This window comes from Dromiciops gliroides, chromosome 1 (assembly GCF_019393635.1).
Source record: "Dromiciops gliroides isolate mDroGli1 chromosome 1, mDroGli1.pri, whole genome shotgun sequence".
NCBI lineage: Eukaryota > Metazoa > Chordata > Mammalia > Microbiotheria > Microbiotheriidae > Dromiciops > Dromiciops gliroides.
Genome location: NC_057861.1, coordinates 100445878 through 100458810, shown reverse-complemented (window position 1 = coordinate 100458810; position 12933 = coordinate 100445878). Strand labels below are relative to the sequence as shown.

The 12933-nt window shown below is 37.3% G+C and overlaps 1 protein-coding gene across 2 annotated transcripts in view; it reads right to left on the bottom strand.

The window, feature by feature from the left end:
• The window catches only part of ADCY8 (adenylate cyclase 8), a 373977-nt gene that overhangs the window by 61164 nt on the left and 299880 nt on the right, over window positions 1-12933 (bottom strand). For both annotated transcript variants that reach the window (XM_043978000.1, XM_043978001.1), the window contains one exon: window positions 10418-10499. In XM_043978000.1, coding sequence (XP_043833935.1) covers window positions 10418-10499 — 82 coding nt within the window. The remainder of the gene's footprint in view (window positions 1-10417; window positions 10500-12933) is intronic.

The following is a 12933-nucleotide window of genomic DNA, read 5'->3' as shown; positions in this document are numbered from 1 at the left end:
AGAGAATGTAAGCTCCGTGAGGGCAGGGACTTTTATTTTTGTCTTCCCAGTGCCTAGCAGAGTGCCTGGCACAATAAGTTAATTAATAATGCTAGTTGATTGATTGAATGAATCTTCTTTAACATATCCTGACCTGGAGGTTAACTTTTTTTTCTCCTTGGTTATCATCAGGGACTCCATGGAAGAGGCAGGGATGGTATGGTGGGAAGAAGCATTGGTACCTGAACTGATTTGGAATGACGGGACCTGGGTTAAAGCTTTAATTCTGCTAGTTACTAGACATCAATTAAATTGCTTAAAGCCTTGGTTCCTTTCTGTGTAAAATGGAGATAGTGATATTTGTACTATCTCATAATGTTTTTGAAAACTGTACAGGTAACCTAGGATTATATATGCATTCTTCCCCAGCTGTCAGTCCAAAAACTAGTCTTACTTTTTTTTTTTTGATGGATAGTTTTGAAAGCAGTCACATTGAAGAATGCCATGTTCATTGCCCCTTGATCTATGCTCTAAGGGATTATGTAAGAATGTAGAAGACATGGTCCCTGCCCTAAGGATTATGCATATAGACCCAACACTTGGGCACTTTGGGGTAGGTGGGTGGGAATGGAGAACCTCCAACATAATTTAGGAATTTCAAAAAAGGTTAGTACTTTGTGCTGAGGTTATTATTTTTAGTTGTTGAGTCACAATGAATTTAAATGCAATTTTAAAATTCTCAAAATTTGCTTTAATTTTTAATATTCAAAAAAGTGAGTTTGTTCCTAGAATATTTTTGAAAGGCATATAATGCATACATGTTATTTATGCAAATTGCCAATATTCATCACCTGATTTGAGCTGCCTGTGAGGCACTTACTTCTCTCCTCACTTCTCCCTCTAAGAATCCCTAGTTTTATCCAAAGTTCAGTTCAAGTGATATTGTTCACTGGAGACCTTTCCTGATTCCCTATACCTCTAATGCTAGTACTCCCCCTCCCTAAAACTTGTATTTGTTTTTATGTTTTGCTCATATACACATAAATATGACACGCAAAATATCTATACATAGATAGAATGCATATACATGTGTATATATACACATATATCTATATTTATCCATATCCTTCTAGCTATATAGTTATATACACATATATAACTTTGGTATAGCTATATAGGTAGGTAGAAATTTTATAGAATATGTATAAACTTATATAAGATATACATATGTGAATAACTTATATATTAAATATTTTACATAGAAATACATAATATAGACATATGTACACATAAAGAGAGAGAGGGAGAGGGATAGAGATGAATAGAGCATGTGCCAAATGACCTTGCTTGATTTTGGTTTACCATATTTGCTAGTTCAGCATTTGGTTAATGGCAGATGATGAGACCTTTGGCAGTTTCTGTAAGCCTATGTGCATGATACAATGCAAAAGAAACTTGGCACTTTGAGATGATAAGGCAATCCCCTTATTGGTCACTCAGCAGGATGATCTGCTCACTGGACTTTTAAAAAAGGGATCGACTCTGTCCTTTACTCTTTTTTGGACTTCCCATGTGGTAAGGAGCTCACTTGTGAGGGTCAGGAAAGTGTAGCTTATCCAACTTAATTCTGCCTACCATTTGAGCACATGGCAACTAAAGCCTATTTCCAAAGTAGGTGATCCTGATCTTGGGCATGGGGTTGCCTCTTCCATATTTCATCTTTCCTTTCTGATCTTAAAGGAACAAATATTATTCCTGAAATAGAGGTATCCAAGCTCAAAGGCCACCTTATGAGTTTGAGAATCTGGTTTGAATGAATGAGTCTGAATACTCTGGCTCCTCAATTGGTACTAGCTTCAGTTTGGCAGCTACTCTAGCACCCTTAGAAAACATAACCATGGACTGGAGGATCATCCTAATCCTGGTCTGATTTGCCATAAGACATAGTCTTTGAGCAAGATGGTGTTGTGTTGAGGGGAAATGTAAAATGCTTAATTAGCAATCCTGTAAAGTATTTCATGTTTAGATGGTTTTAAGTATTAATGTACTAACAGATTATAATAACATAGCAGTTAGTACTGACACTTAATTTGTTTGTCTTTCAATCAATGCATGCCTGTGAGAATTTTGCGTTAAGCATTTCTTTTGTGTGTAAGAAATAAATACCTGTCCCATACCTGATATTGTATAGTAAGTACTTTTCTGTTCCCCTCTTTGGGTGAGATACTAGAATGAACTAAAATCCAACTTTTAATACATTGTGCTGGGGTAGGGGTTTAATGAGCCAAAGATTATTAGAAAAGAAGCCTTAAGCCTTCTAATTAGAGGCAAAGCTGCTGAATAACAGCCCTGTTCTAACTGCTTTTAGGGGCTATTTAGTAGATAAGGGAGGAGGGTGAGTACCCTGGTTTCATTCTTTCATTCTTTTGTCTGTCTGTCTGTCTGTTTATTCCCTCCCAAATTAAAATAAAAACTCCTAGAGTGTAAGGTCTATTTCTTTTTATTTTATGTATCCCAAGTGCCTAATAAAATGCCTATAACTTGATAAATGATTGTTGATTGATTAAATAATAAAATTGATTTCCTTGAGATTTACTGGTTCCCTCATCACTGGAGATGTTTAAGGAAAAGTTAAATGATGTAAGTTGGACATTTTATAGAGGAGCATCATGTTGGGTGGAACAGTAGATAGGGCCATGGACCCAGAAACAGGAAGACAGAGTTCAAATCTAATACCAGATTCTTACTATATGACCAAGAGTAAGCCACTTTACCTCTACCTACCTTAGTTTCTTCTTTTATAAAATAAGGATAATAATATAATTTACCTCATATGGTGGTTGTGAGACTCAAATAAGATTTGTAAAGTGCTTTGCAAGCTTTAAAGCATTACATTAATGCTAGGTATCATTATGTTTTTATTAGACATCTCTCCCCTAACATTTGTAACATCATGATTCTTTCATAAGTTCATTAGGTTGTATGTGAGGCAATCAGATAATAACACAACGTTTTTGTAAATTGCATGGACTTATAATGTTTTCCCTGATGTGCTTAGGAAGAGCTAAGTATGCTGGTCCTTCCCTAAATGGAAAAATAGTAAGCTTATTAACATTGCTGGTCAGTTTAACAAATTACATTTATTCTCATTCATGAAGAGTTTGAGAGGATGGGAAATGTCTTTTTTTCTGAAAAAATCATAAAATAGGACCCTTCTGATGCTACTTGATTCCAGAAGGCAGAACTGGAGCCAATGTCAACAAAAATAGAAGGGAATAATAATGGGACAGACATGAATAAGTCCTGGGTTGGGAGCCAGAGATGGGTTTGAGTTGCAGCTCAGCCTCTGAAGAGCTGTGTTTGACCTTGGACAAATCATTTCATGTCTATGAGCCTCAATTTCCTCACCAATAAAATGGACATAATGACATCTCTATCCTATTTAAATGTGGGTAAACATGAAATCACAGTGTACAGTGTTGAATGAATGTAAAGGATCCTCATGACTTTAAGGTGTCATGTGTTTATGATTTTCCTCATGTGAAAACTGCCTCTATTGGGAACTTTTTTATTACTATTGGAACTCTATAACTCATTAAGTAAGTCTTAGAATGTCCCCTGTGGCTCAGAAAGGTGAAATGACTTTCCTGTATTCAATTAACAAGATTTGACTTCACTAGTTCTATGAGGTATAAATAGAATTCTTTTCTCCAAGCCATCATCATTATTGCTGGGAATTTATCTGGTCTGAATTATCTGGTTTGAGTTGAATTACTTTAGTATTCTTCAGCTGATACATGGAAACACGTCTTCATTTCCTCTAACTTCATTTTCTTAGGTTCTTTGGCAATATTTTTCATTTTCATACTTGGCCCAGTCTTCCCATTAGCTAAGTTTAAACTAAGAGTTAAGAATTACTGCCAAAAAATCCCAATATACATAATGATTACAACAACAAAAATAGAAGGAGAAAGAATAACAACCCAAACACCTCTGAACATTGGGTAATTATAATGACTGAGCTCGGTCCTGAAAATGAGAAAAAAAAATAAACATTCCTTGTTTGCAGAATAGGGGGACTATGGGTATAGAACATTGCATATTCTTTCATGTTAGGTTACTTGTTGGTTAGTTTTGCTGAATCCTTTTTTTTCTTTATTTTATTCTTTGTTATAAGGAGGAAGGTGGATAGAATAAGAATTTTATATAGTACTTTACACATTTTATCTTATTTGATGCTCAATCAATCAATCAAGAAACATTTATTAATTGCCTCTTAGGAGCCAGACACTGCTAAGCTCTCAAGATACAAAAAGAGGTAAAAGACAATCTGTGCCCTACAGAAGCTTACAATCTAATGGGGGAGACAACATACAAACAAATATAAACAAAGCATGTAGGACATAATTTTTTTTTTTGGTGAGGCAATTGGGGTTAAGTGACTTGCCCAGGGTCACACAACTAGTAAGTGTTAAGTGTCTGAGGCCAAATTTGAATTCAGGTCCTCCTGAATCCAGGGCCAGTGCTCTATCCACTGCACCACCTAGCTGCCCATGTGGGACATCATTAACAGAGGCAATGCACTAGAATTAAGAGCAGCTAGGGAAGGCTTCTAGTAAAAGAAGGAATTTTAGTTAGGACATAAAAAAACAAGCCAGCAAGGTCAGTAGGTGGAGAAGAGGAGGGAAAACATTCCAGTCACAGGGACAGAGAAAGTGCCCAGAGTTGAGAGTTGGAGTGTCTTGTTTATGGAACAATCAGGAAACCAGTATTACTGGGTTTCTAACCATGTATGTAGTGGGAATATGTGGTGGGTAATAAAATAAAAGAAGACTGGAAAGGTAGGAGGGGGCTAGGTTATTAAGGGAAATGTGAGATAGGAATGAAAGAAGAGATAGTAGCAGAGAGCACTTGAGTGATAGGAGATGAGGAAGAATGCAGAAGTGAGAGCACATGGTGAATGATGTCATTTTTGTCCTGTAAAATATGAGGCAAAGTTCTCAGCTGAGAGAGTGGGAAAGGGAAAGCCATGGAAGGCCTTAGGGGGCATAGAGGGGTCTGGAAGATCTACAGTGGAGAGTGGGATAGTGAGTTGATAAGAGAGGTATAGTAGGATTGCCTAGTGGCAGTGAGGAACCAATTGAGGTCGTATAACATAAATTTGTAGTGGACCAGTAAGAATGGTTGTAAGGTTTTCTCCATCTTCATTTTGCAACTTGTGTGTAGGAGTGAAAGTGGTGGTGAATCATGAGAGAAATCCAAGGTTGAGGCTTGGCTAGGTATAATTAGGGATATGATAAGGAGGCTTAGAGGAAGATAATGTAGATTTGAATTGCTTCACCAAGAGGTCAAGATGGAGAGAAGAGGAGAGAATGGCTAGCAAAAAAGAGATGGCCTGAGAGAGAATTGAGGGGTCAAGGGATTAGAGATTATGGTGTGGGTGAAGAGTAGGGTTTTGTAAGGGAAGTCAGAGGGAGAGGTCAAAAGCCAATGGATAAAGGTCAGATAATGGGGTTTTGGAATTCTTGAGGTAGCACATTTGTAGGAGATGACAAGATCAAGGGTATCATCATGTTTGTGTGATGCTGGGCTGGGGCAGAGGAGTAAGTAGCTCATGGGAAGTGAGTAAATTGAGGACCTGAGTACTTAGGGTGTTTAAGGGAGAGTGAATATGTATACTGAAGTTCATTAGTATGAAGACAGGAGTTGGGGAATAGAGAAAAGCTGTGAGTCATATACCAAACTCATTGAGGAAAGAAGGGGAATGCTCTGGGGGTATATAGACATCTACCAGGATCTTGATTGGGTGGTAGATATGGATAGCAAAAATTTCAAAAGAAGAGAATTTATTGAGTGATGGAGACAGGGGGAGGACCTGCAAGTGGTAATGGGGAGAAAAATTACCATATGAAATTGTTATTATCTCCATTTTGCAGTCAAGGAATCAGACAAATAGAAGTTAAATGACTTGTTCAAGGTCACACAGATAATACGTGTCTGAGACTGGATTTGAACTGAGATCTTTCCGACTCTAGGTCAAGTGCTCTTTCCATTATGCCACCTAGTTGCCTATGTTATGGAGGAATGTTTTAGGAGAGGAGAAAAGGATATATTTGGAAATGAAGGTGATGTAAAAACAAAAGATATCAATAACATTTTAAAATGACTGTGAAAAATTTGTAATAAAAATATCAGAATTGTGCAGACAATTGGGACTGAATTTTTGTTTGGTTTTCATTGATGCCCAGAGAAATGTCATATTAAGTTTCTTATTTCCATTCTACATATTACACGGTATGAGATTTATTAGCATTAAGCCACCATTTACTCTTCCAACTTGCCATTGAATCTCTCATTTACCCATTCTTCACAGTCTACATTTTAAAACATGACTTTTTTCCTTTTTAAATAATTTATTAAGAAAATACAGTTTCTTTTTTGGCAGTTTCTTCCAGTGTTCATTGCCTCCTTCTGTTTCCATAGCAATTTCTCTCTGATATATTCCTATTTCAGCTTTGGCTGGAATTCTTCTCTTTTTCTTTGTACTCTTTTGATACTTTCTTTTGAAGTGAGTATGAGAGTTATGAGAAGAAGATGGATGGTAAAAGAGACAAGTTGACATGGCATGGATTAAACAGTAATTCTTGGGATGAAAATTGTGTGAATATGCTATATAAAAAACAAAGCTTTGATCCTTTTTTCCAGGCCCCCAAATTATTTTAGGCTAAAAAGTCTGAGTTCCACATTTTAAGCAATCCATTGACAAGCTCGAGTGTGTTCAGGTGGGTAAGGGTACTCAAACCATGTTATATGAGAATGGTTTAAGGCACTAGAGATATTAATCCTACTGATGAGATGACTTAGAAGAAAAGATAAATATGTTCCTCAAACATCTGGAATGCTGTTACATGAGAAAGAGATTAGACATTATTTGGTGTACTAGCTAGAAAGAGCTGGTGTCAGAAGATTTGAGTTTGGGTCCCTGGTTTTCTACTTACAAACCCTGGCCTAGCACATAGTAGGTGCTTAACAAATGCTTGTTAAGCCATAGTTTGCTTATTTGTGAAATAGATAGGGTAACTTCTGTGATGTCCACATTGCAAGACTTTTGGGGAAAAAAATTTAGCTATAGAATACTACATAATGACATACTCTCATTCTGCTTCTTCCTAAAAAACAGATCTGGGAGCAATGGGTAGAAGTAACAAGGAGGCCAATGTCAGTTTGATAAAAACCACTTTCTAATGATTAGAGCTGACTGGAAATGGAATAGGCTGTGTAATTAGGTAGTGAACTTCCCATTACTAAATATGTAAGCAGATGCCAAAACATTACCGGTAGAGGAAACTAGAAAAAGATTCATTCCCCCATTGTATATGGGAGGCCAAATAATAAGAGAACCGGTCTTGAAACCCAGAAAATCTGAAGTCCTGCCCCTGAATCACTGTGACTGGGGGCAAGTCACTTGACCTTTAAGTGTTCTAGGCAACCTCTGAGACCATAAGTTACAGAGGAGGTTCTGACCTACATCGAGAGAGGGAGTTTACATACCTGGGACATCATAGGTCTAGTCCTTATCCCAATCGAATGAGTCATTAAACATTTTTAAGTGCCTACTATGTGCCAGGTACTGTGCTAGGTACTGGAGATACAATTAATAAAAAGAAAGACAGTACCTCTCCTCAAATAGCTGACAATCAAATAATGGAGAGAACACATAAAAAGTAGGCAGGGAACCAGGGGTTGAGGAGTATAGGACACCAGGAAATACCCAGTGGGGGCATAGAGTTCAGTCCAGTTCTGTCCTGTATAAAGGAAGGCATTGGGAGGAGTTTTGTGGAACATTCTTTTGCCTTCTAGTTAGTGGGATATCCCTACCTTCTTCATCTTGTTGTTGTTTTAATGTATTGTCTTAGCCTAAAACTTAGGCTTTAGGAAGTTGATTAGACACAATAATCACTTTATCAGATGAAAGGGATCTTGAAGTCACTGTGTGTTATACTTGCATCATATAAACAACATTCTAGATAAACCATACCCTATGCTCCTTTTCCTTTCAAGAACAGAGGTCTGGGAATTCCTGGTATGAATTAATCCACACAAATGCTTGTTTCCCCCCACCCCTTCATATATCTTTTTTAAAAACCTATGACAGCTGTTTGAGAATATTTGACAGTGGCAAAGTTTATTTAGTTTTAATCACATAATTTTAGAACAGAAAGGGGCCTTGGAGACTTTCTGGTCCAAACTATACTTGAATAGGGGTACTCTCTAGAATATTCCCATCAAATATCCATAAAGCCTTCACTGGAATATCCTAATTTAGAGATTGCTCCCTGCCTTATAAGTCAACCCAATTAACTACTGACTAGCTCAAATGGTTGTTTCTTCGTGTTCAGTCGAAATCTCTCTCTCCTTTCCGATGGTGTCAAATTCAAATAGAAAAAGATTCTTGTGGGCTCATATTGACTCTGATCTTTAATAAGGGTTATTAACCCTGGGGTGTGTGAATTCAATCTCTCTCTCTTTCTCACTCTCTTTCTCTCTTTCACTCATGCTCACAAGCACACACACAAACACACTACGCATAATATATATATATATATACATATAATATATATACACATAAATGCACATATATGTATACATGCATACATAATATATAGATTGTATATATACACACATAGCTTGTACATATGTAGAATTTTAGACCCTACAACATACACACATAGATTTCAATATATGTATATATACATACACATCTATAGATGTATATATGTATATAAATTAATATAGAACTGTATTTTAACATAATTGTTCTCTATTGAAATCTTACGCATTTTATTTTATGAATTTAGAGCCATTGCTCTGAGAAAGGATCCCCATAGGTTTCACTAGACTGCCAAAGGACTCTGTGATCCATTTTATACCAGTGGTTACATACTCAAGTGTCCTGTGGTCTTTCGAGATTTTGCCAGATTGCCCAATGGAACTGATTCACTAGTAAGAAACAGAGCTGGAAAGGACCTTAGAGGTCATCTAGTTCAATTCTCGAATTTGACATATGACATATGAAAGAAACAGAGGCCCTGAGATATTAAGTGACTTGCTGATGGTCATACAGGTAGTAAGTTACAGAGGCAGATTTCCTACCTATGTCCCTGAATTCAAAAGGAACATTTCTTTCACTGTATGATATAACCGTCTTGGGGGCCTTCTAAGAACTTTTTTTTGGTGAAGCAATTGGGGTTAAGTGACTTGCCCAGGGTCACACAGCTAGTAAGTGTCAAAGGTCTGAAGCTGGGTTTGAACTCAGGTCCTCCTGAATCCAGGGTTCTATCCACTGTGCTACCTAGCTGCCTCGAACATTTTCAATGAAAATGAGTTCCTTCTTTTTTTTTGGGGGGGGGTCTTGTTTTTATGTATGTATGTATGTATGTATGTATGTTTTGCGGGGCAATGAGGGTTAAGTGACTTGCCCAGGGTCACACAGCTAGTAAGTGTCAAGTGTCTGAGGCCGGATTTGAACTCAGGTCCTCCTGAATCCAGGGCCGGTGCTTTATCCACTGTGCCACTTAGCTGCCCCCCTCAATGAAAATGAGTTTGTTCTGAAGCCCTTTCTATGAATCAAGGTTACATAATGGCAGCTAGGGCTTAGTGGAAGGAACACTGATCTCAAGTGAGAAAACTCATTACAAATTTTTTTTTTTCTTTAGCAAGGCAATTAGGGTTAAGTGAATTGCCCAGGGTCACACAGCTAGTAAGTGTTAAGTGTCTGAGGTCGGAGTTGAACTCAGGTACTCCTGACTCCAGGGCCAGTGCTTTACCCGCTGCACCACCTAGCTGCCCACATCTTATTTTGATTGACTCATCACTGATTCAGTTAACCACTGAACAATCTGCTGGCAAAATAAAAAATTCTAAAGAGCCAAGGACTAGTTTAATAAATTCTGTTATATAGAAACAACCACAACTTTGGGATACGGACTCATTGCCCCTGGGACAAATTAGAATTCCCATTTTTTGATGGAAATATTTATGTAATGGAGGTAATTAAATGGTTCCTCAGAATATAGTATGTACAAAGTAATTTTAATTAGATGGTTTCTATGTTGTTCTTTCTTTTTTTTCCATTCTTTTTTTTTTTTTTTAGTGAGGCAATTGGGGTTAAGTGACTTGCCCAGGGTCACACACCTAGTTAAGTATTAAGTGTCTGAGACTGGATTTGAACTCAGGTACTCCTGACTCCAGGACTGGTGCTCTATCCACTGCGCCATCGAGCTGCCCCTGTGTTGTTCTTTATTATATTTTGGTTCATTAAAGGCCATTACTTACTTAAGCAGATAATAATTATAAACAGCAAAGAGCAATGGATCCCTTTATAAGAACCTGAAACAAAAGCTGATGAATTGGAAATGAATCCACATGGCCCCATTACCTGCTGTCCATGGTAAAACACAGCAAGGAGAAACATGGCCATCAAAAGCAGGGAGGCCTCCTTGGTTCCCAGGAAATCCCTTCTGTAGAACAAAAACACAATTAACACATGATCACTAATGATCACAGAGATTTCAGTATGAGAGCTGGAAGGGACCTGAAGAATAGAAAGTTGGAGGAGAGCTTAGAAATCATCTAATAGGACTCTTGTGTTTGACAAATGAGGAAACAGTCCCAGATAGTTGAATTGGCTTATCCATAGTCAAGGCATGGCATGAAAGATCACTGGATTTAGAGTTAGAAGACCCCAGTTTGGTTGCTAGCTATTAATGATTAGCTGTGTGGCTACATGCAAGTCTCTTTGACTTTGTTTTTCTTCAACCATAAAAGGAAGGGTTTGGAAGAGATATTGTCAAAGATCTTTCCTTGATCTAGTTGCTGTGAATGTGACCAGATATTAGGTAGGAGAACTGGGAACTGAACTCAGGTTTTTCTTGCTTCAAATTCAGTGTTCTTAAAGCACACCGTGTTGCTGATTAACAGTCCTTTACTTTTATACAAGTAAAGCAGTATTAGGCCATTTTACAGACAGGGAGATCAGAATAATTAAAAGAGCACTAGATTAGGAGTCAGGTGACCTGTGTTCAAATTCTGCTGTTGTTTGTTTTGTTCTAGTCATTTCAGTTTCAGTCATGTGTGATTCTTTGTGACCCCCTTTTTGGAGTTTTCTTAACAAAGATACTCTGCCATTTCCTTCTCCAGCTCATTTTACAGATGAGGAAATTGAAGCAAACAGAGTTAAATGACTTGCCCAGGGTCACACAACTAGTAAGTGTCTGAGGCCAGATTTGTTTCTGACTCCATGCCCCACACTCTATCCACTGCCACCTAGCTGCCCTTTTATTCCTATTGAATTCCTTCTTAATTAGCTTAAACCCAGTATTCTATTCTCTTACAATCTTTTTTGGAACCTGACTCTCTTATCTAGTGTGTTAGCTAGATAATCTCCTCCTGGCTTTAGGTCATATGAAAATCTGACTAGATTTGCATCAATACTTTTAACCAAATCATTGATTAAAAAATAAACAAAAACATCAAACAGCATTGAACCCTGAGATACTTCATGCTTCATTAATAAGGAATCATTAACATCTTCTTTTGAATCTTGCCATACAACCACTTCTGAATACTTCTAACTTTTAGTAATAAAGGTCAAATGTCCTCCTTAGTTGCAAGCCAAAACAGATTAAAATGTAATTGGGAAATACTTGACAAAATGAATAAAAGTATAACAGAACACAGATAATGTTGACATGTGGTTTTCTCAGTCAACATGTGGCCCTTAGGGATTCTTATGTATGATTTAGTGGTCCCATTTCCATTTGAATTTGATACATATATCTCTTTTATCTCTAAAATGATAGCATGAGATATTTTCCCAATAGCTTTGCTAAAATTTAGGCAAACAATATCTAAGGCATGCCCTATAACTATTAGTTTAGTTAATCCTGAAAAAAGGAAATGAGCTTAATCTGGTGTGACCTGAAGTTGATGAAGCCATACTACTTTTTTGTAATCACTATAATCACCACTTCTCTTCCTAGACATTTTGCCAATTTTTTTTTGCATGGGACAATGAGGGTTAAGTGACTTGCCCAGGGTCACACAGCTAGTAAGTGTCAAGTGTCTGAGTTCAGAGTTGAACTCAGGTCCTCTGAAATCCAGAGCCAGTGCTTTTATCTACTGCACCACCTAGCTGCCCTCCAAATATGTCTTTAGTGATATAGTTAGGGGGTATTGTGAAGCTCAAAGGAAATGTAGGGTGTCCTAATTTCTTTTCTTCCCATCACATACTTAGGAAGAGAGTCATCATTTTCCTTCAAGGTTCCCACCATTTCCACCCCTAAAACCAGTTCTTCCCTTTTAGTGAGAATTTGATCCAGAACAGAATTCTCTTGTGTTGTTTCCTTCATCTCTGGAAGGATTAAATGATCACTAAAGCAAGTAAAAAACATGATTAGCTATTCTGCTTTTGGTTTAGGGCTCTAGCAGGTATCTGGGTAACTGAAGTCTTTCATCACAATTACATAGTGTCTTAATGTCAGGCTTGTGATCTGTTTCTTTCAAACTCCTCATTTTTGGCCTCTTTCTGAGCAGGTGGTATGAATTCTGATGATAAAATCACTTTTGTTTAGCACTGACCTTCTCACAAAAACACTTCACCATGCTTCCCACTTCCAGTTCCTAGATTTACTTCCATGAGAATACTTCCTCAATACTTTTTAATATGGTTCTAAGATCCCTTCCAGCTCTAATATTCCATGAATATGACTACCATTATCTCCATTTTATGGTTTAGATAGAATCCTAAGAGCATTTGCTCAAGGTCAAATAATTAGTAAGTTGTATAGAGGAAGCTGCCAAGGTGATTCTTATTCAATGCTACACTAAAAGTTGATATGCTAATTAAGCTGGTACCAAGAGATAGAAAATAGAAAAGTTCTCTCAGCAATTTGG